This window comes from Pomacea canaliculata, linkage group LG11, assembly GCF_003073045.1.
Source record: "Pomacea canaliculata isolate SZHN2017 linkage group LG11, ASM307304v1, whole genome shotgun sequence".
NCBI classification, from domain to species: domain Eukaryota; kingdom Metazoa; phylum Mollusca; class Gastropoda; order Architaenioglossa; family Ampullariidae; genus Pomacea; species Pomacea canaliculata.
The window spans coordinates 15,936,877-15,960,201 of NC_037600.1; the positions used below are offsets into that span (position 1 = coordinate 15,936,877).

The 23,325-nt window shown below is 39.0% G+C and overlaps 2 protein-coding genes across 2 annotated transcripts in view; one reads left to right on the plus strand and one right to left on the minus strand.

The window, feature by feature from the left end:
* Positions 1–51: 51 nt before the first annotated feature.
* LOC112575495 lies at positions 52–9,391 on the minus strand. Its single transcript, XM_025257404.1, is given in 10 exon segments — positions 52–3,500; positions 4,152–4,921; positions 4,923–5,103; positions 5,308–5,362; positions 5,697–5,850; positions 6,923–7,126; positions 7,414–7,526; positions 7,838–7,991; positions 8,354–8,542; positions 9,306–9,391. Coding segments are annotated over 10 exon segments (2,415 nt in total). The 5' UTR covers positions 9,336–9,391; the 3' UTR covers positions 52–2,935.
* LOC112575490 overlaps positions 9,377–23,325 on the plus strand; it is a 71,121-nt gene continuing 57,172 nt past the window's right edge. The window contains exon 1 of the mRNA XM_025257397.1: positions 9,377–9,571. Within this exon, the coding sequence (XP_025113182.1) occupies positions 9,478–9,571 (94 nt within the window). The 5' untranslated portion in view covers positions 9,377–9,477. The remainder of the gene's footprint in view (positions 9,572–23,325) is intronic.

Consider the following 23,325-nt stretch of genomic DNA (forward strand, 5'->3'; position numbering starts at 1 on the left):
ATTTTCATTTCCAAAAGTGCTTATGACCAAGTTTAATCCCTCTTGTACTACTTGCATCATTACTCTCTTTCTCTGCTCCAAGGACTTGGCAGAAAGCATAAGCATCATCAGCATGGATAAAAAAAATTTCACGCATTTCTATTTTAAAATTGCACATAATTTTATATATTTGCAATTTGAACTTTGTCACTGATACATTTCTCTTTTTCAACATGTTTTAGGTTTTTGACATCAATAATTACAGAAATTTTCTTTAACATTTGAAGTCGATGCTTTGAAACAGTGGTTCTCAAAGTATTTCGGACCGTGGACCACCAGGGACTAAGATCACTCTGTACTGTCAATTTTAAACTTAAATTGCCGCATTTGTTTCATTACAATTCAAAACTAAATGTACTTTTGTGATAGTAGTATAGTAATAAGTTAACATGCTTTGCAAGTACACATAAAAATTAAAAATAAGGAAGTGCACTGCATTACTAAGGGGTAATGAATGACTCAATTCAATGACACAATGCTAGTGCTGTGACATAAATACTTAGTTGGTAAATGAGCGTTTGATGCAACCAAATTAAAACTCGTGTGAAATCAATACTGAAATAATTCATGTATCTGGCGATTTAAACATCATTTTCCTGACATATGATGACTGTCAGGCATGGATCACCTGTCTATGTGTGCAGAGCACACTTTGAGAACCAGTGCTTTAAGACATTTTCTAAAACTAGCTCATCTTTTTACTCTCATCTCAACTTTTTATTCTTCATAAATATTTTTCTCAGTGTGCATAGCCTTAGCATGCATTCAATTGCTTTTGACATGTATTTTCATGTGATGAGAGTGGTATACATGCATTCATTTAACTGTTCAATTTTCCAAGGGTTGATTTCAGCAGAACAAAAAACGCCTATCACCTCTCCCTAAATGACATATTATGTTAACCTTAAAAAAATACCTGCTAAAAATGTGTAAGAACTTTGTTAAAAATGCAAAATTTTACAAAACTATAACATGCTTGTGTTACCTTTTTATTTTCATTACGAATTCTGTATAAGCAGTCTTCATCTTTAAAGTTTGAGATTTCTTTTAACAGCATTAAGGTAACAGCTTGCATGTACAAGAGGACACTGGCTGGCCCCAGATAAATTTAAATTCAGTAACTCAGTTATTTGACAAAAATGCCTTTGACATAATTTAAATTACTAATGTGGTTTCATATATATACATGAGTGTTGTCATTGACATGGCAAGATAAGAGCCTAATTAACAATTATTCACATCCATCAATCCATCACACATTTTAAAGACTTCTTAAAATTACTGGAAGAGCAAAGAATAATAACAACCAATCAAAATAATTTGTGGCTACAGAAGACTACTGTGTACTAAGATTCTGCAAACAACAAACATGCCCAGCACAGATATAATGTGCACATAAGTTGTCATGCTCAAGGATCACAGATTTTTCACAATAAACTAAATTGCTGTACACTCATAAAAAAATGACCAGTAGATTACAAAACTTACAGTTTTCATTATTAAGACCGTTAACATCTTCTGAAGCATTACTATAAACATATGAATAGATAATGTTCAGAATGGGCAAGTTTCAAACTGTCGAAATCTACCCAAAATGTGATTTTTCAATATCATAAATATTAATAACAAAACCTCTAATGATATGTAGGTTGTAAATTGGATGGAACTAGTCTTCTCCTCTTGAAACAAAATACACGTCAGCAATATTAGATCTTGAAATAGCAACAATAAACAAACACTAAACTTTGAGCAAACCAGACTCTGTTATCACCAAAATGCACAATAAAATACAGTTTCAATTATCAATAATACATCTAGAGAAAACATTATTTTTGTGCATATCTGCAGGCTGCTTAAGATTTTCTATTTTTAATTGTATACTGAATGATGCACAGAGGGGTGCCACTCACATTTTTAGTTTTTTGGCAATGGTGGATACCAAACAAGCACACCTTTCCTATTTTTGGCAGATCTGTCTGTTCAAACATGTCAGACATTCTAAGTCAGCACAGGAACTATGACAGATTTTGTGTAATCTTTACAATTCATCAAAACTGTTGCCTGCTTTTATTTAGATCAGTTCAACTGGCAAAGATGACGAAGAAAGGTAAACATTTTAGCACTGAAACAAAACTGCAGATTGTAAATAGGAAAGATGGTTTTAAATTTTGCAACACTGCTCATATGGTAGGGAAGTGGTGACTCTATTTGTCCCAGAGTGTAAAAACGATTCAAAACGACGATTAGTGGAAACTAAGCATCATGCTGGTTGACAGAGAGAATCGCATTTTACAAATTTACAACTCTTATTTACAACTCCTATACACTAATTTGAATTATGACAAAGTACTTTCGTTAGTAAAATCACTTTCTGATACTTTATATTCATTTTATTTAAAGTACTTAGCATTGCAGTTTGTTTACATTGCCACTGTGTTAAAAAATCTAGTAGCATTACTCTGTTCCAGTTCACCACAGTTTGCATTAAAGATTTTCTTTAAAATGAAATGTTACAAAAAAATAATGTTTCAAAAACACTGCTAACAACTATACAGAATCCTCTTCCCAAAAACTGATAATATGATAAATTAAACGAAAAAAAAAATGAGCAAAAAGGTAACATTTGTTTTAGCAACAGAAAAAAAATGATGAAATATTTTTCCGTTATATCACAATCATGCAGCAACTGTTTTGCAATTTCAGTCCTTTTTAAAAATCTTCTGTATATTGCCCTGAATGTTTATTAGAGGGCATGTTTCTTTGTTCAATACACAGACACCACATATAAAAAGTTGCACTTCATCGATGCAAGCGCAAAAAGAACACATCAAATAGAGAAAAACAAAGACAACGGCAGTGTTTAAGAATGAAGTTGGTTTTTGATGTCTAGGATTAGCTAGAATGACTCATCTATGCTGTGACTAGGCACATAAGTCTGCAAAGTGTTTCCTGTTAATCTCGGCACACCATTTTGTACATGGCGTTCTTGTGTATGCTGCTGCTGCACCTTGCTGTCGATAAGGGACTGTGGCTGTTGGACATCACAGTTTGTGACAACAGGTCTTTCTGTCTCACTCAAGTTCTGTTCATGCTCCATGGAACTGTGAAGACTCGTTAGCTGAGGTAGGGTAACATCTTGTGCAAGAAGATTTTTGACAGCATAACTGACCATCTTATCATTTTTGTCCCTGTTACCACGTGCATCAGATGACTTGGGTTTGCGAAAGGAGCGGCTTTGCTCTGTGAAATGGATTCCTTTTATGGTCATCTCTTGCAGTGACCGAGCACTGTCAAACCTCTGAAAGTTGCTTCTGCCAGCAGATGAGTCTCGTCTGTGCTGGCGGAGGTTCGGGGATGGCGAGGATGATGCAGGACGTGATATGGACTCTTTGCTGACGTAGCGTCTTAGAGGGCTAGGCAGAAGACTTGCTAAAGATCGACTTTTCTTCTTGCTCTGATTGCTGTGAAAAAGAAAGCTTCCCATTTAATGACAACATACACGGATGTGTTAGATACTTGACCTGCTCTCATAAAAAAATATTATTTCTACTTACACAAAAATCTATTGGTAACCAATGAAATAATGTGAATATTAAGAAATTAGTATTTCTGCTTCAAACAATTTTATAAAAGCTAACTCCATAAAAATTTTAAAAAGTATTATTTTCTATGAAATTTTCAGATATCACAGAATATCCCCTCAATAAAAAAGAATTTTACTGAAGTTTGTTTAGCATCTATGAAAATATATACATCTACATGTCTGTGTGTGTTTTTATTTATATTTTAATTCATGAATCCACATATACACCACCCTCCTACCCCGCATTTTTTTCTTTCTTGTTGTCACACCCTACACTAATACTTCACTTAAATTTGTGCGCATATTTTGACTTAAAATCTTTTCCAAGAACTGCAAGTGATAAACAAACCGATCATCTGACACTGATTACAGACAGCATAACAAATGTATATGGCAGACTAATGTCTTCCCCTCCAAAACATAGTGACCATATCACTGACTTCTCCATGACAAAACAGACGGCCAAAAAAGATGTCTCAAAAGGAGTTGTGAATTGTAGACCTTTAAAATATATTTGTAGTGATATTACCTGAGTTTGGATGCATCTTTGTTGTGACTGGAGGTCTTGGTGAGCTGAATTCTGTGTTGACTTAGCTGTTCCTTGCTGCCAAGGTTCAGAAAGCTTGGGTTGGATAGTGACTTTTGAAGATTCTCCTTGGTAACTGATCGTGCAGCTACCATTTTACGGATCTGTCTGATGGATGGCTTATGTCCCAGACCATCGTGGGTGACAGGCCGAGATGTGTCAACGCTGTTTTTAGTTTTTGCATCAAAAGAATAACTTCGGTCCCGCACTTTGTCTTTACCCCACTCTACACTGGAGCGATACTGTTGAATGTTCACAAATGGAGGTGGAGTGATTTTGGAACTACTGTTCCCACCAAGCCTGATCTCTTTACTGTCCCCGTCTGCAGCAGAGGCAACAGGCTTGTTATTGTCGCTCACAGGTGGCCCACTGCTCTGAGGTCGAAAAATTACAGTTCGCATGTGATCACTGAGATCTTCACAGCTGGCTGACACGAGCCACTCCTCAACTGATTGTTCAATCTTTGCGTGGTCACCATGCAACACAACAGGCTGTGATTGACGCTCAAGGACTGCAGCTGCATTAGAGGCTTGAAATTGAGCTGGGGAGAGATCTGAGCTTTGACTGGCAGTGCTTTCTTGGCTCAACTGTCTTGCAGACAGATGATGACTAGCTCCATCTGGCCTGCTCCTCAGAGTTACCTCAGGAGAGCTTAAATGAAACTGTGCATCATTGGCCTCGGGAGACTGTGGGGGACTCTCTAACACTGAATCCATCCTATTTGTTGGGGATGACTTTGCTAATCTTCCTGACCCCTTTCTGAGTAGGTCTACCCTCTTCCCTTTGAAAAGTGTGAGTCTGGGAAGCTTTAGGGGATGGGAGAGGTCGAGAGCTGTTGTCTGACACCAGTCGGTTGAGTGGTGGTGGGTGGCTGATGCTAACAGGTGACAGCTGGCTAGGAATTCCAAGACAGAACAAACACAAACTGGTAAAACCACCAAAGAAAAAAATATGTAACAAAATATTCAAAGTTGCCAAAGTACAAAAAGGGTAATATAAGTAAAATATAATTTTAAAACCTAAATACTTTTAGTTTCCTTTGTTCTTTTTTTTCTCCCTTTACTTCAGACATTTTAAAAATTGAAAGATATAAACATACCTCACCAAAGAAGATGCATCATCTGATGTACTCTCACTTCCACTTCGGTTAATGCCTGAAAATGATATTATCATATGCACTGCTTTCACACAATCGAGCACTCTTTAGGAAGAGGAGCAAAACTATAACTTTTTAATCTAGAAAAAGAAGAATGTGGTGTATTCAAAGTAAATTCACTGTATAAACTGTCTGGCAAAAGTCAGAAGCCTTGTTTGAAGCATTCCTCTGGCCATTAGCCTTTTGGCCATTTCAAAAAACAAAAACCCTCAGCCCTCAAGCTCATACAGAGAATGTTTTAAAAATCTGTAATGAAATTTGCACCAAGAAGCTTCACAACCCTTTGGTTTTTTGCTTGTTTTTGTACGCTCAGAAGCGACTGCAATACCTACCTGCAGATGGCAGTATGTAATTCCAGTTGTCTTGTAGAATTTTTTTCAGCTCTGACCTGGCAAACTGGGATGGGGACAATAAAGTGACTGACTGTAGGCAGTCTCGCTCACGGATGTAGTCCTCTATTTCTTCTGCTGTTCCACGCTGATTTGGCTGGTAAAGAAACAAATCCTAACAATTTTTCTTAAAAGGCAACCTGGATACAATGAGCAGCAAGATTCTGACTTTCATTGAACCTCTCTATCAAGTTGTAATGATATAACTTAGTATTGAGACAGCTTATTATAAGTAACAATGTTGGATTCACATTTTCTATAATGTATTTCTCCTTTTGCCCTTTTCTCCCCATTTTTCTTAATCCAATTTTGAATAAACTATGCAATTCATACTCCACTCATTTCTATAAACCTGTCAATTCTAGGAAAAAAGTCTAGTCTTTTTTACATTTTAAATTTTATGGCCTTTATTCCCTTCCTCAACAGGTCTCATCCTCTGGAGTATCCTAATCTGTCACACACAGTTATACTTTCCTTCTTTCAAGCAGTCTTATTTTAAATGCTGGCTTACAACTGATATGCACTAGCATCACAAAATATTTTCCAGGCATTATTTTACTCGGTTTTAAAGCTTCATCTTGCTAGATACAAACATTGTTCACCAGAAAAGTGCAGTTTGTCCCAAAATAAATGCATTTCATAATAATGTCTTCGAAGAAATATAGCAAAGGGAAGTAAATTCCTTCTGACCACAGCAAGGATGATTTGCTTAAGAAAGTGTGCACTTTCCCACAGAGTACTTTGTAGCTGGCTCCTCACATTCAAGATGGCAGAATGATCTGCACCTTTTGTTTATTCTGGGTTCTGTCTTTTCCTGATAATTGACAATAGTCACTCCTATCTAGTAATTTGTACCCAATTAAGACATTTTTTCCCTGCTAGAATGGATCGTCTGAGTATCAAACTGCGCATAAAAGACTTCTTAAATTTTCACTTCCAAAATATCTTTTCCAGTGTGATTACAAATTAAAGAATACTCATGCTACATTCAGGTACGAAAATTCAGATTCTAAATTTTTTATCTTGATGAAACAAATTTCCCTTATGCTTTAGTCATTTCTAGTTCTAATGTAATTTTATTAAATGGTAAAAATTGATACATTTTTGGATGTAGACTTAATCGATAGAGTTAAGGCAAGGTGGGTGAAAGCTGCTTAAAATAGACAGACCTTGACTCTGTCTAATGTGCTGATGATGAAGTGGTCAACAGCACTGTAGAGTTGACTGTCTATTCCAGGCTGTGTATGAAACACAAAGACTCCTTCTCCCATGGGGGCCACTTTACCTGCCTCAATAGTGAACTGCCCACCACCTGAACTCTCGTAGAAACGTATGCTCTTCAGTGGCCACTGTGCTAATACACAGCGACTTCTCTGCATCCAATAAAAATCCCAATTTCAGAGTAAGCCTTGCACACTTTTTGAAGATTAAGTTCCAACTTGCGAAAATGTAAGTCTAATGTTGCTTAGAGGCATAATTAATAATTAACCCACTGTCACAAATTACATGTATACATGGACACAAATGCTTCTAATTATGCATGTCTGTATTCATAAGTTTCGGAATCAAAAACCATAAATGAAGCAAGAAATTCATATATTTACAAATAAAATGTATTGCTATCTACTAAAAAGATTTTTTTTAATGCAAAGTACTAAACCTGCAACACTAGAGAAAGTCCCCAAGGCGAAACATGCAGCAAGTATTTAGCTCCCTTTGCACCAATTCTTCGGAAAGCTTCCGATTCTTCTGGCTCAACATTGAATAGACCATCTGTGAATACAGATAAATTGGCACAAACTTTAATTGGGATCAAACAAAAGCATACTGCATAAAAAGAAAATAAATCAAAATAAATATGAAATATTTTTGGTTCCAAACTTACACTCCTCACCTCTTATCCATCATACAGATATAGTTATTCCCCAAATCTATACCAGATACAATAAGGGTATATAAAAAAATTAATTGGCTGAATTTATATGGATTGTTTATTCACCGGTTATTGTTTTATATGACAGAATGGACTATTCTGATCTCACCCATGAGAAATTGACAAGACCTCCTACCACTGCACCACTAACCTTTGATGGTCTCCCGCAGCATCACCTGACTCTGAAGAAGGAAAACAAAAATGTCGATCGTCGACTGCTCATCTGCTGAAAAGCAAAGCTGATGATCTGGTGAAGTGATCTGGACAGCAAAAGCTCGACCATTGATGTTACTCAGCTTGTCAACCTGACAAAGGATGGCAACAGTGTGTAAATGAATTAATAATCACATTCTCTGGTGAAAAGCTAAATGAACGAATAACACAGATTTGATCCATAAATTTAAATGAAACAAACATTTACATTTTAGGTTTCTAAAAGAAACATCACAAACCATGATTAAGGACTTGAGGATAGAAATAATAGATATGAACATATTTCAAGCTTTAAAAAATACTGACTGATCCCTAAATACATTTGGAAGAGACACTAAAAAAAAGATATTTAGTGTGTCATTAGCATATCATCCGGTATCAAACCAGGTACCTTAAATGATGGACATTTAGTGTTAAATTAGTGCATCATCATCGGGTATTACTAACTAGTTACCTTAAATGATGGATATAAAGCTACTTCTTTGTGTCTGCTTGAGAGTTTTCGTATCTTGGGTTTCTTCCTAAAGCATTTCAATACCAGCTTTTCACCTCGGCACAAGATAATATATTTTGATTTCCATCTCTCTGGAGGTAGACGATGCAATGTTTTGTTCTTAGATACCTTAAGTCTGTATAGCAACCCCTGCAAATGAATATATTATATATCTATATATATGCACACAAACACACACTGGGATAGCCAATGCAAGAAAATTTATCATTTTACATCATCATGATATTGATCATTATCTTTATGATTCTCATCGTCGTCATCATAATTACTTAATTATCATTGAACTCAGGAGAAACAGTACAAAATATGTAGCAGTAGTAATAGGGACTGGCTTTGATTATCTAGCCATCATGGCCTTTTGAATGTCCCCTCATTTAAAACTCTCCATGTATTTTAGGCCTGAGCCATTATTTTTTTGTCAAAGCTAATGAAAAAATATATTTTTGAGTATCCCTTGAAGAGTTCTTAAATCTATGTAAATTTGGTGCCTGTTTGATGTTAGCTGGAGGTGAGTTCCAATCAGTAGCAACTCTCTGTCAAAAATTGGATTATACATGTTATGACTGCGATTAAATGTATAATTTACTGTTCTTTGTTTGTGCTTGAAAATATCTAGACTTCTGCTACGAAATGCATATGGAAAACAAAAAAAACAAACAAACAAACAAAAATGTGCTTACAATAACATGCATGTTATAAAAGCCATGGTCGCTCTCTGAGCAACTGTGTCGGAAGTACCCAAAACATCGATAGCAATTAAATTAGGTAAACAAACAAAATATAAAGAATATTTAAAGAAAATTATGCAAAACTATATGAATCTTGTGTTTGTTAAATCGAACTGCTCTCAAGCTTTGCGAAAAAGCTACAGGTAGCGGGATTGTGTACTTACTTCAAACAACACATCCTCGTCGTCTGCCATGTTTGTTTGCATTTCCGTATGCGTGACGTCATAGTCTCGCGAGAGCGCGCAGGGAGCTCGAGAATGATATGCCGCTGACAAGCTGGGAGAAGATGGCCTGTGGATAATCACTCTCAGTCCGACGACTCACCGACATTTCGAAATGTCTTGGAAGTGTGTGATAGTCGGTCTGGTTCTGGTTGTTCCAGGAACTCTTCTCGTCGCTGAAGGTCGATTTAACAGCGGGAGAAGTCAAGGTAAGGGACATTTTCAGCACGTTTAACGCTGCAGCCCAGATGTCGCTTTTGTCGTCTGTTTTGTCAGTGGATAGTTTATGTGTCCAGTCCCGATTGACAGACGCGGATCTGAGAAACTTGTGTTTTGACTGTTGTGTTTGATAGGACGTACCAAAAACACAAATATTACTGGCATCATTTGCTTGGCTTACTAATAAACAAAGTAGCTGCTGAAATAAGTTTTCGTGTTGGTGCTGGGGTTTCGTTGGATCAATAAATGTACGTACTAATAAATACTACACTACAGGCGTTAACCAAAGCTTTAGAAGTTGACCAAGAATTTACTGCCAGTCCCATCAGTTTTTTATTGTGCAACTGTTTTTGCTAATTTATAAATGATATTCCTCTGCAGCATTCGATAAAACAACAATATATCACTGATAACGACAAGCAAACATTATTTACAGTCTGATACAGTTTATTTACTATAAGTGACTGAAACAGTTGTATACATTATAAGCCAGCATACAAAATGATGTTATAAAGTATGAAAGAAGAAGAGTATGCTGATTCCTATTTTTTTTTTAGGGAGGGGGGTATGTGTACTTTGTCATTTGTGTGTGTATATATATACAGAAGGGTGTGTGAAGAGAGCTAAACTTATATGATGGCTCAGCTACCATTTTAGATTGAGTGACGCTCATAGTTGCATGTAAGAGGATAGTCACAGATCCAAATTTAAATATAAAAAATTTGCTTGTACTAGAAAGATAATACATTCATTTCATTGCAATCACTCAAGTGATTTTAAATGCTTCTTTGGATACATGCAGACATGCAAGCATGCATGCACACCCCTCCCCTTTTCCAGTGCACTTGTGGACCATTATCCCCAGTATCCACTACATTAGAAGCTCTCTACAGAAAGACCTAAAACTGTGGATCTGAACAAAGAAGGCAATATGTCTAATATTCTAGCATAAAGTATGCAGAAATATTAAAAAGCCTGGGTAATAGGCTAGGAAAAGATAGATAATAAGACATCTACATCACTGCTGTCATATATGCACTTAGAGAGAAAGAAGACATGGTGTTTACTTCTGCTTCTACATGTTTCTTTCCTCTGTGATTCATGTTCAGGATGTATTTTATTTGGTATCAGTCATGTCAGAATACATTTATTGGACATTTCATTGGTGTATGTATTTGTAATAAGAATGTGTTCACAAAATGAGACTGTATGAATTTTATTTGAAGCTGAATATTTGAAACATCAGTGTTGAAAGGGCTACTGTTAAAAGATATTTTTGGGTGAAAAACAATCAGCCTTATAGTGTGGAGCTTGTGTAGGAATACATTTTGTGATACAGTCAAAACAATGTACATTTATCGGCTACAGTTTATGTAAGAGCAGTCAATATTTGTTTACTTCTGACACAATTTGTTGTAGTATTATATGATTTGATCTATGCAGTTTTACTGGAAATGTTTCACTGATATCTTGTAATCCATCTTTAAGAAAATTAGTATTGACTCCTGTACATCTGCTAGTCCCTAGTGGTGTATATAGAATCACTTCCTTTGATTCTGTGCCCAAAAATAGGATCACAAGCACACTAATGTGAACAGGAAAGTTAATTTCATGTGCTGAAAAAGCCAGCAGCTTTTCCCTATTCTTTTACTACAAATTGTTTCTCCTAGATTCTTAGATTTCCCAAGGATCTGCAAAAATTTTGAAACAAATCCTGCTAAGATAAAATACTGTTATAAATATAAAAAGAGTGTAATGTCCTCATTGAGCACTTACGGCTTTTTTTCCCTCTGACTTGACAAAGAAGATTGTTTCCAGTGGTTTACTTTTTGGGGATGAAAATGCTGTTGTGTGCCTTTCTCGCCTATCACTTTCTATCACTTTTTTTTATTTTCTTCACTTGGCTGCTTTGCCATTTGCTATAAACTGATGCAGCTATGTGCTGTCAAGTTGGTGGTTGACCAAATAGCTCTGTAAAAATAAGGCTGTCACTCTCTGACACAGTCATTGGTTCTCATGCTAAGAAGGCAAATAAAGCTGAGACAGGCATGTACCATGTCCTAACGTGTGCACACCACATGAGAGAAGGTATATATATATTTAAAAATACAATAACATGCTTAAGTTGTGGTTGAGATTGAAAAATGTCAGCTAAGATTAGCATTGTCATTCCTACACATGCATAAGTTTTTTTTATTTTTCTTCATAATGCATCCAGAGATGGTCTTTGATGCACCTGATACAGGGCTTATTAACCCTGATTCAGAAGAACATTGTTCAGAATTCATTACAGCAGCCTGGTAAGGGACATCAGCAGACTTCCTGTCATTGCCGATATTCTTCTGTTATTAGTATCTTTCAAGTTCGGGAATCTTCTGACCCTCTGTCATGATTATGTCTTTCATTGATTGCTTCAATCACTGCATCCAAGTTCTTAAGACCGTTCAGAAATTTCACAAGTAGTATTGATGATGATGTTGCTCTATATGTGTGACGGAGAGAAGGGGGAGGTAGTTTGAAGAGGTTGAAGAGAATGTTTTTTTGTCATGGCAAGTGAGGTGTGGTTGGTTTTGCCTTGTGTAGTCATGCGTTAACAAAATTTAATCCGTCTGTGGGTGGAAAGGGGAATGTGTGTTAAGCAACAGGGGGCATTTTTTTTACTTCTCCCTTCAGGTGCATTGAGGCAGAACTTGTTACAAACCTTACAGTTTTGTTAGAAGCGTGGGCGGAGGGGGAGAACTTTGACATGTTCTCGAATCAGCATGGCCTGAAAAAAGAGGGTTCAGGTGTACGTGTCCGCCTGGTGGAATTTGTGTAATGCCAGTGGCAGGCGATTTCGTCATTAAATAACTTGCCAGTCGGTAGCTATTAAAGTAAGAGTGGTCTCTCGGGTGGCATCATGAACAGTCGCCAGAGAGCAGCTGGTGTTTGGTCCCAGACAAACATAACCATGGCGCTATTGGCATGACCCAAAAGCTGGACGTCAGGAAACTGGAACACACTGACATCGTGGTTCTGTCGCCTGCCATTCATAACTCTTCGATCTCCACCCGCCGCACTGCCACGCGCGCTGGCGGCGCCCTCCTATCATCCTCCCCTTCCTCATCCCCATCCGCTGTGACCTACTAGCGGTGGTCATACTGTTGCGACCCTGTTTGCCGACGAGGCCCTCTTCATCGATCTACCTCCCGTCGTCTTGGTAACTGTGTAAATCCCCAAGAAAAGATGGTGGCCGAGTTGACGTCATACTTATAGGTGATTGAGCTGTGGACACTGTGGGGCACTGCACGTGATGAGGGATTGCGTTCAGCGCGCACGGGGAGGGAGCAAGAGAACAATGCTGGGGGCAGATGTGTGCTAAGGACATACAATTATGCGAAGCCTTATCATCCAGTTTCATGCGTGTTCGGAAGACATTGCTTAAAAACGCGCAGACGGTTGGAGAGAGAGAGAGGGTTGGGTGATGGAGGGGAGGAAAGGTGTCGACAATACGGGGGTTCTGGCGGCAAATGGAACTGACAATTATCGAGAGGCAAGCAAACAGAAGGGTTAGCCAACACGCAATGAAGGAGGAGGGTGTTGTTTCGCATCGGTAAAACACATTTAGAGAGGGCTGACAAAGTTTAAAATAATAAAAAATATGCTGGTATACAAGAAAGAGATCAAGACAATACATCTACATCTTCGCCGCCAGGGAGAGTTTATACGTGTGTGATGTTACGCGCGTGCACGCACGAGTTTATGTGGAAAATGGACCTATGGCTATACCTCCCCTCCTCCCAACTCCCTCGACATAGCCGCTGTTCAACAGAAATTTATACCTGATTCATTAAGATGGCAGAAGGGGAAGGGGTGGGATTTGCTCTCCATTTGCCAGGTGTAGACAAGGTGAACCGCCTACGTTTACTGGGGCAGGGGCCACGGCCACCTACTAACCATGGAGCTCTAACAACTTCCCCCTCCTCTTTTTCTTTGTTGTGTTGATGTACCTTTTGTGTAGATTGAGTGCGTGAGAAGCTGCCGTGTGCCACGTGTCCACCTGACTTCTGTAAACCCCTGAGCTATCGGTCCTCAGAGTGACAGATCGCCGAGCTCATCGCTCAGTGTGCAACTTTTGTCTTCGGCATCGACTGCTAGTGGTCGCAGTCTGAAACGTAAACACGATAAAGGCCTTGTTGAAACGTAAACACGATAAAGGCCTTGTTGAAACGTAAACACGATAAAGGCCTTGTTGGGGAGGGAGGGCTGCATCCCCGCAAGGACGAAAGTCTTGAGTGTGTGTTTGGTGCAAACGACTGCACTTAGCTGGTTGATGGCGACGACAGCAACGTTGGTGAAACGGGTGTCGTGCCTGAAAGTCGTTTCTAAAGCCATTGAGGATGGGTGTGTGGAAATCGTGGGCCTTTGGGAGAGGGGACGGGGAGATTCATTTCCTCCTTCACCCCACCGCCATGTCTTTCATAATTAAAAGTTACAGCGCACAACTCGTTCCTCGCAAGGTTTCAGGTGTCAAAGACTTTAAAATATGCATCCATTTAGAATTTAGCACTCTTCATCCAGGTTTTTTGAATTTAAAAAAAAAATTTTTGAGGGTACAACAGTGTGTGAACAAAAAGCGTTTTCCTCGAATGAGATTGCCTGCCAGTGGGATCCTTTGATGTCGCCCCTACCCTCTCACCTTTTTCCTCTTTTCGATTCCGTCGTCGTTAACACAGAAGGTGATGGCGAACACGATCGATTCTCTTGAAAGCGTCTTCAGTGTGGCGACTTCCGCCACATTTTCGTAAACAGGAGAAGGTCCTTATCTGATAGCAGTGCTCGGCCTCACAGTACAGCAGTTAACGGCGCTCTTTCCACTAGAATCTGGCTGCTTTTATTTACTAGACGTTTGCAGGTGACGTGTCACATCGAGTCACCCACCTCCACCATGAGTGATGACCCGCCAAATTAACCCCCTAATCAAGCTTTTTAGCTTTGGATCGTGCCAGCGGCAGAAATGTAGGCTCTTTCCTCTCAGGTCAGATGGTGGTTTTTGTGCTCTCATTCTAAGGGAAAGTTTTTATGAGGGGTTTGTGCGCTGAAAGGAGTAATTACAAGCCAGAAAGATGATTAGAGAGCTAATGAAAATTGTCAGCATAACGAAAAGCTAGAGTGCTGAGTTTGGTGTTGATTATGAAAAGGAGAAAAATGGGGAAATAAGGTAAAGTACAAGTTTCGACTAAGAACAGTTACATGAAGCGATGGAGCTCAGTCGTTTTGTATTCATTGTGATTTTTGTGTGCTGTAGTCGTATCGTGTGTGTAAAGCAAACAAGTTTTGAGTTTAGTTTTATTTGGCTGTTTCTTGTGTTGTCATCATAGCCCTTGTTGAAGTTGGTTCCTTGTGCATTGTCACTAAGTGGAATAAATTCCTCTTACCTTTTCCTATCCACATTAGCACCAATACAGGGAGTTCATTCTCGAACGTGATCTGTTTACAGGCTGGCTGCTTGCCGTAATATAGCCTTCGTGCCTGACACGGCGTAAGGGAGGCAATTTTGAAACCTGGAAGCTAGTAAACTATGCAAAAGTGTGATGAGATTTATTTAATATCCTCTCACTCCACCAAAAGTTAGCAAAAATTATGTAAAATCTGGACTGTGTGCAGTTTTAAAAAAAAACACAGACATGCCGGAGATTGAAAGTGATTTTTTTTTTTTGTTGTTGTTTGCCAAAGCAGATTTTTCTTGAACATCTTGAGGCAGTATCTGAGGTGCCTTGTTTTAGAATCAGCTGTTGTGTCTTGTTTAGCTCATTAAGGCCATTTGCTGTACTTATGTTCTCTAACACAGATAGGATAGCAGCTGAAGCACACAGATCAATCCATGGGATGATTTTTTTTTCCCCTTAGTCACAAAGATTTGTTGTAGGTGTACATGCTGTGCTGCTGTCTTCTGTGTGTGTGTGTGTGAGTAAATTTACATGGAGTGTGAATGTGTGACTTTTAGAAAAGTTTTGTGGAGTGTTAATACTGATTTACTTTTTTTCCCCTCAATGTTATCAAGATGTCTAGGTAATTAACTTTTTGATTAACTATTTTTCATTCCATCTTAACTGTGAAATGTGTCTGGTCTGTGTATCCATGTTTGTATATGTATGTATAAAAGTACACAAGCACTCAAGAAATATATATACAAGTACAAGTACACAACACTTAAGAGTGTGTACCTGTCTGCACATACTTGTCTGCATACACACACAGTCAGTATTTTTTGATTCACATAGTTTTGAATGTCTATAGAAACTTAGTGTGTAAGTGAATTTACAGTTTTTATGCATATCTTACTTAGCCTATTCCTATCTGTGTACCAGTATTTGGTATCAATGTTTTGGTAATTATGTTCCAGACAGTAATGATGATGGGATCCTTGCACTGCTAAAACGCTTCAACAAGACCAGCGTATGCTGGAGCGATACAGCGCGGGTGAATGTAAGCAGTTTTTTTTTTTTTCCTTTCAGCTGTCATCATTCTTGTATCACCCACAGCTCCCAATTTCAATTTATCATTTCCCAAGCCTCATACTTTCGCATAATGCCAATACTCTTATTATCAGCTCTCTTACCAATAATATCTATTCACCATTCAGCAAGTGACGACTTCTTTTTTTTTTCAGTAGTACGGACCATGAAATTATGTGTGGGAAATGTAGAAACCGTTTGGGTTCAAACACTTAAATTCAAACGTTATTTCATTTCATCTTTTGTTTTTAAAGAGAACTTATATTTCAGTAGTTCTCAAAGTATTTTAGACTGCAGACCACATAACTAAAATAAAAAATACGATGGACCACCAAGGCCTAAATCACTTTGTACTGCGAATTTCAAATTTAAACTGCCGCATTTGTTTCATTACAGTTCAAAACTAAATGTACTTTTGTGACAGTAGTATGGTCATAAGCTTACATAAAATTACATACTTTACAAGTTCTTTATTAAAAATGTTGATACGCGATGAATGTAGTTGTTTTTGATGAGATATTAAGGCGATAAACATCACTTTTGCTGACATGTAATGACTGTCAGGCGTGGACTACCTTAAGCGTGCAGCCCACACAGTGTGCGTTGAGAACCACTGTTATAATTCATAAAGAACTCACAATTTAAACAGTTAGTGCAACTACAGAAAAGACGATAATATGCTATGACATATAAATGCTATGAGTTAAGACATGACTAATTCATGTCTGTTTAGCTTCTATATGCTGTAAATAAAACTGTGTAACTGGTGGACAAGAAAGGTTTTGCTACTGTGGACACTTTGTAGTGTCATATTTTTGCAGGTTGTATCTCATGTTCACAAGGTTTAAATTTTTGTTTATTAGACCTACCATAGGTAGTTGTGAAAGGATAAAATACATGTAATTTCTCTCTCACACACACAAACACACATACATTAATTATTAATTCTTCTAGCTCTCTGTCTTCTGCAATAACAAATTGAGATAATCTAGTGAGAGTCTTTTTATTTCTCGAAGTTAATAATGAATGGAACTTATAAGCATTAGGATTGTCAAAACATTCTGACCCTCTCCTACCCACTCACCAACACACCCGAAAAGTAAATAAATAAAATAATAGTACATTGCCTTTTTTTTTTTGTCTGCAGCTGTGGAACCAGGTGACCAATATGGGGAAGATGATGACTACAATAATGGACTTGCGCCAGTAGGAATAGCGCAAAAGCAAAACGTTAGAGAGAACCACCAGATCAATTCCAGTGCGAGAAGTCAAGCTTCCGATGTCTGACAACGATGACAGGAAAGAGCCACTTGCTCTTCCAGTCATTGCAACCAAGGCATCAAATCAGCAACAAGGGGTTGACTCATCTGGTCATGTGGCTAGCAGTAGCATCATATTTATCAGTGAGTATTTGTGTCTCTACCAGTGCCTTATTTTTGCCAGCGTTTGTGTGGCTTAATTTAGTATCAAATTTATTGGTAAGTACTCATTCAGTTTCAACCTTTTCCAAACCCCCAAAAAGAGAGATCAAAAGAATGCATGAATAAACATGATTTTGTTGTGTGTGTGTGTGCACATAAGTGTTCGCATGTCCGCGCATGCACATACTTATGTATTTACATGTGTGTATTGGTTTTTGGGGGGGGGGACTCAGTTTGAGAGTTCATTAGCATGTTTGTGCATACTGATGCATGGGTTGTCATAGTGTACCTATAAGCATGTGTATCAGGATGCCTTACAGAGAAATTTGTGGTATCAGTGTTCTTGGCCATTAGGCCCGAACCTTTACAGACTGCTACCCCCTGATTCATGAGCCACTGAATAGGTGAAGTTGCCTAACCGACTAGCACAGTGAAAATTTACAAAACAAAAGGGTGCCATTGCGCAAGCATTCTTTAGTGAAAGGGTGAAGTGGGAAACCCACTGATAGAATGAGAAATATCAAACATAAGAAAAAGCAAGCAAGAAACTCCATAAGCTTGAATTTTTTTTCTTGTCAAGTGATGATCTTTGAGCAAATAGTAGACATCACAAATATTGTGTGTGTGGTTGTTTTGAGCTAAATCCATCATGATCTTTGCCACATTTATCCATCACAGTAGAAAATTATCCCAAGGGTGGTTGAGTGGGTGGGGTCCTCTGATAAATTATAGTGGCTGACAAAATGGTTTTGGTAGGCCTACCCTTAGTTCACAAATGAGGGGTTTAGCTGCTGTCTGTGGATAGCAGATTTACCAAGCTTGAGTAGAGTAAAAGCTTAGGTAAATGTCCTTAATGACTACAAGCCACAGTTTAGAGCTGCATTAGAATGGAAACAGTCTACAGGAAATATTGTCGATTTCATTGTTGTATCTGTCATGCAGTTTATTTACTAATACACCCTGACACACATTGCATGCACTTCTGTACACAGAAGACTGTTATAACCATTGTTTTATATAAGTAGCAGAAATAAAATATAGCTGCTTAAAGCTATCAATACAAAGTGTAAAATTTCTTCTTCTTTGTCTCATTTTTACCACTAGAGGTTTTGTGACAAGCTGCTTTGGGTTTTTTGTTTTTTTTTTTCTGTCCACACCCTTCTAGATGGGCTTGTTGGTTAGTTGTTTTTTGTGTTTTGGCAGGTAGTGAAAAGAAAGCTTTATTTATAGATCATTAGGGCACCATGCTAGATAAATATTTTTGCATCACTGATGGCCTAATATGAATAATATTGCTTTTCTAGTGACGGTGGCAGCAAGCAGTGTAGCAGCTGCAATCGGAATCATCATGGCAGGCGTCTGCTGGTACAAGTGAGTCAGATCTTTCCATTTGTTTTCATGCTTTGTATAGTATAAAATACTTCCATTGTTATCAAAGGGAAATTCAGGAGCTGTAAATCACAAATTCTTACAGCTGATCACAGTTGGTGGCATGTCATTTTAACCTGTTTACTGCTATAGTCAGTTTACATAAAAAAAGATCCATTAGGCAACATCCACTATTAGAACACAAAAGTCTTTTTTCTACCGATTGCTAAAGTAAGACAGTTGCACTTCAGATGACCAAACAAAATCTGGAGAAGTTTGTTACTTTTGTAATATCTGCCTGCCACTATCCATATATGTAGCATGCTTGAGCAAGCATGTTGACAGGTAACTAATGACAGTTTGGCCTGTGCTGAGTGTCCAGGTGTCAGCATGTGACTTGCACTATCAGATAGCACGTGACAGCATAGCTATGATTCTGAGCGGATGACTTATGTGTCAGAGGGGACTGTTTTTGCAGAGGACTGTCTCAGATGCACTAGAAGATGGTGTTAGCTGGTGATGGCAGGGCTCTGTTGCATAAAAAAAAAAGCAGGGACTATGAAGACATTTGAGGTGTTGACTGACATATTCAGTGTTGTCTGAGGCTGGAACATGCAGAAGTATGAAAGTAAAGAAATTCATGGGAAAAAGGCGGTCAATAGTAATGTTGCTGCTAGAGAGAGAGGTAGTTCTAGAAATTAGGTTCCCATTTTATGTAATTTAAATACTCATACTCTTTAATTTTCCTTTGAACTCTTGCGGAGTTGAGTACTAAATAAAAGCAACATTGAAATAAAAAAGCAGTTAAAAAACACATTATATCTGCCTTTTATGCACAGCTAAGCAGTCTTTAAATTCTGTACCTGTCCCAGTTTACCTAGCCTGCAGTGAACACCACCGGCTCTTTGAACCTTACCTCTCCCCACCCCTTTCTCTTCCATCAGGTGACTGCCATAGACCTGTCAGGTGGCATAAGGGCATCCCATAGGCTCAGTCTCGTGATTATTTGGGGGTACAGGCGGTAGGAGGAAGAATAATGAATGCATTCATCCAGGCACCAAGCTGCCCTGTCACTTGCATTCTGAGTCAGTTTAGTTTGCTGTAGAGTGCTAGGCAGAGTGGATGACAAACTGTGTTCGTTGGTCATTCAGCTAGAACTTTCCTCCAGTGTGGATTTGAAATAATGAAGTGTAAATTTATATCGTTCAAGATTGTTGTTAAAAGTTTTTGCAAGCAAGCAAGCCAAAGGTGTAAAAACTAACGGGGCTGCAGATAGTTCATAAGTATTATGTTAAGCATTTCGCGACAGTTTATTGTGGGATATCATGTGCTTGGGCCCATCATGAAACTTTTTACGAGCATCAAGAGAAAGCAAAGAACTCCTTCAGATTTTCATTGCAGCAACACCAGTGTTGCTATTGCTTTCCAAGGTGAGTCTGACCACATTTATGTGTAAGTCTTGACTCTAGAGTATAAGTTTTAGTTCACTCTTTTTAATGACATATAAAACAAATTTACGTGAGTGAAAGATAATTTGATTCAGATAGGAAGTTGAATCCTATTTCTAGTTTTTAGCTAGTTCTAACACTCTCACAATATATTGCAGGTATTACTTTCACAGTCCAATGCATTCAGCGATGGAGTGTTTATTGATTGCATTCCTAGAGAAAACTTAATTCTTGGCTTAAAGAAGATAAAAGAAAGGTAAGAAGCGCAGATCAATATTGCTTCTGTTAGAAAGGTTGGTTTGAAATGGCAACCAGCGAATCACTTGCATAGTTACTTAGATCTGTAACATGTCTGTTTTTTGAGACGGAGTTTATGAGGCTATTGCTTCCTAGAACAGATTGAAATGCAGAGACGTTATGCTATGTTAGCAAAAATCATTAGCAAGAGGAAGCAGGGGATATCTTTTTTCCTTCTAATTTCTACATTACCCACTTCTATAGGTCGACATAACATGGCATGAAAACACATGGAAGCATACAGTTACAAAATAGTGTCAGCCTTACAGACGTCAGCAAACGCTAGATGCTGAAAGTGCTCGGCTGTCGTTTATCATAACCAGGACTCTCCACCTGCCTCGCAGCGTGCCTCAGCCACGAGATACTCAGAATGAGATTTTATTGGGCCCCTTCGGTCCTTGACAACAGACGATACCAGGAAATGATTGATCAGAATTATACTATCTCCATGCAACACACGGTGTTCAAGCCACCATGGTGCCACGGCTCAGTTTCTGAGAAAAACTTCTGCAAAAGCGCTATTTAAAGATGTTAAGTATTTAGCTATCGTTGCAGCCAAGAGCTCACCTTTTGGGTTAAGGCAGTGCTTGCTAAACAACCCTAGCAGCACAGCATGCTCTTCTACAATGCTGCAACACATAATCGCACTTGTACGCATCACAGTAACTGCCCCATGCTGTGCTACTGTGATGTTCAGCGGTTTAACATCGACTCCATTTATTAGCTGCGAGTATTCTCTTCCTGGGCAAACGATGAAATCGGTAGCGATGTTAAGGTCACTTGTAGCTGGAACAATGTCCTGGCGGGCCATCTAATCAGATTCAAGTACGCATTCTGCTGGCGGGCCGAGGAAGCACGCAGGCAAACATCTGCAGCAATACGAATCAGTGTACAGCAGACAATCACCTTGCTTTTCTGGAACATACCATCCTCCTTTGAACTAATGCATTTCATCTCTGTATGGCTACAGGGATAGGTGTCGGTGGCAGGGACACGGCATGTGGGTGAGAACAAAATCGAAGCACTGCATTTCCCTTATTTTTGCTAAAATACCATGAGTAAGCGCACTCGGCTGCCAGTTATTTTTATTTGTGGCGGAGATCCTCATGACATCTTGATCTCTCAGTCGCAAGGGTCGCTGTTGTGACCAATTTTGTTTCGACTTAATGCTATCTTCCATACCGCCTAACGTATAGATAATGCCAAAAGGTTCCTGCTACCATATATATGCGTGGTGTGTGGCACGTGCACTTCAGGCGTGTCCTTGCAGGGCGCCTGCCTGGCTGTAAGCATGCACAGCCTGTGGATTATAAGCGAAGATGTATGACCACAGTCCAGTTCATGTGATCCTTCATTCTGCCACGTGTGCATTTAGGATCTTTCCAGGACCGCTTCCTCTTACTCTGCTATGGCTCACAGCAACTGGACTGGCAAAATTTATCTCAGCAGCTGCCTAGTCGCTTGTTCGTCGGTCACAGGTTTTTACACAACGTTGATGAACAAAACTGAAGGACAAGTCGTATCCCGCAGAGAGATGCGTGAATGGTGTGAAAAGCTGGGTGGTTCATGAGGTCTACATGATGACTTTAGTTTTTCGAAATTATTCCTCGAATCTGTGGGTTCGCATAGGTAACAAGCCATAGCGTGGACAGCAGCGTATCCCAATGTCTTTACTGACCCAGCACTCAAAAAAACTCATGGTATGTGATTACCTATGGAACATGCATGTAAGGGTCTAAAGTGTTAGTGTTGGACCTCAACCTGCTTAGCATGATTTACAGAGCTTAATATCCTTTATTAACTCATTCAATACCTGAAAGAATCCATTGCACTGAACTGTAGCATATTTGCACTCTGCCAGGTTGCAAACTGCCACAGGAGGAGTTTTTTTTTTTAAAACAAGGCGACTGGCACTATGTAGCCTAGGCTTTATACAGTGTTTAAGCTGAATGGATCGGAGACGGAATTGTATAGATCCGCTGAAGTCCCTGAGGCCTTCTGCCCCGTGTCTGACACAACTCTAAATATCCCGGGGATCTCCATTCCTGGAAAGGCTCCCATCCCTTCTATTGCTGCTGGGATTAACGAACGGTGAGCTGAGAACTTTCATCCCCTTACACCGTGCTGCCCATTGGACGCCAGGCGCTGACCTGTTAAACACAGGCAAATTGCAACATGATCACTTCCCGCGGTCCTTCGGTACCACACGAGCCAGCCCCAGCTTCTAGAGCAAACAGGAACCGCCAGCCTAATTATCACCCTTAATTCCCTCCACCCCCTTCCATCGTCCGCCTACTGCATCTTGACAGTTGCTACCGTGTTCTCTCCTTTCTCGTGTGCTTCCTACAACCTCCGTCGATTAAATCAGACTCCACTATCGGAGCACCCCCTGTACACAGTTGCAGTGTACATGTAAGAGCGCAGAGGTGCCGCGGCCCACAAAGAAAAAGACAATCTTATCTTTTTTTTCCCTTATCGGTATTTTGCTTCATTCGAAATATAGTAAAATCAATCTCTGACCAACATCCAGATCCATCTTGCCCATTTACTGAAATGCCTACATAAGAGTGCACTGGCATTGCATCTGCGTTCATTCTGCTTCAGGATTTTTTCGATGATCCGAGCTGTCACAACGCTTCCTGCAAGTAGAAAGGAGGAGTCTGATTGGCTGACATTGTACATCCTTCAGCAAGCTAGTCTTCTCTTCTTCAGC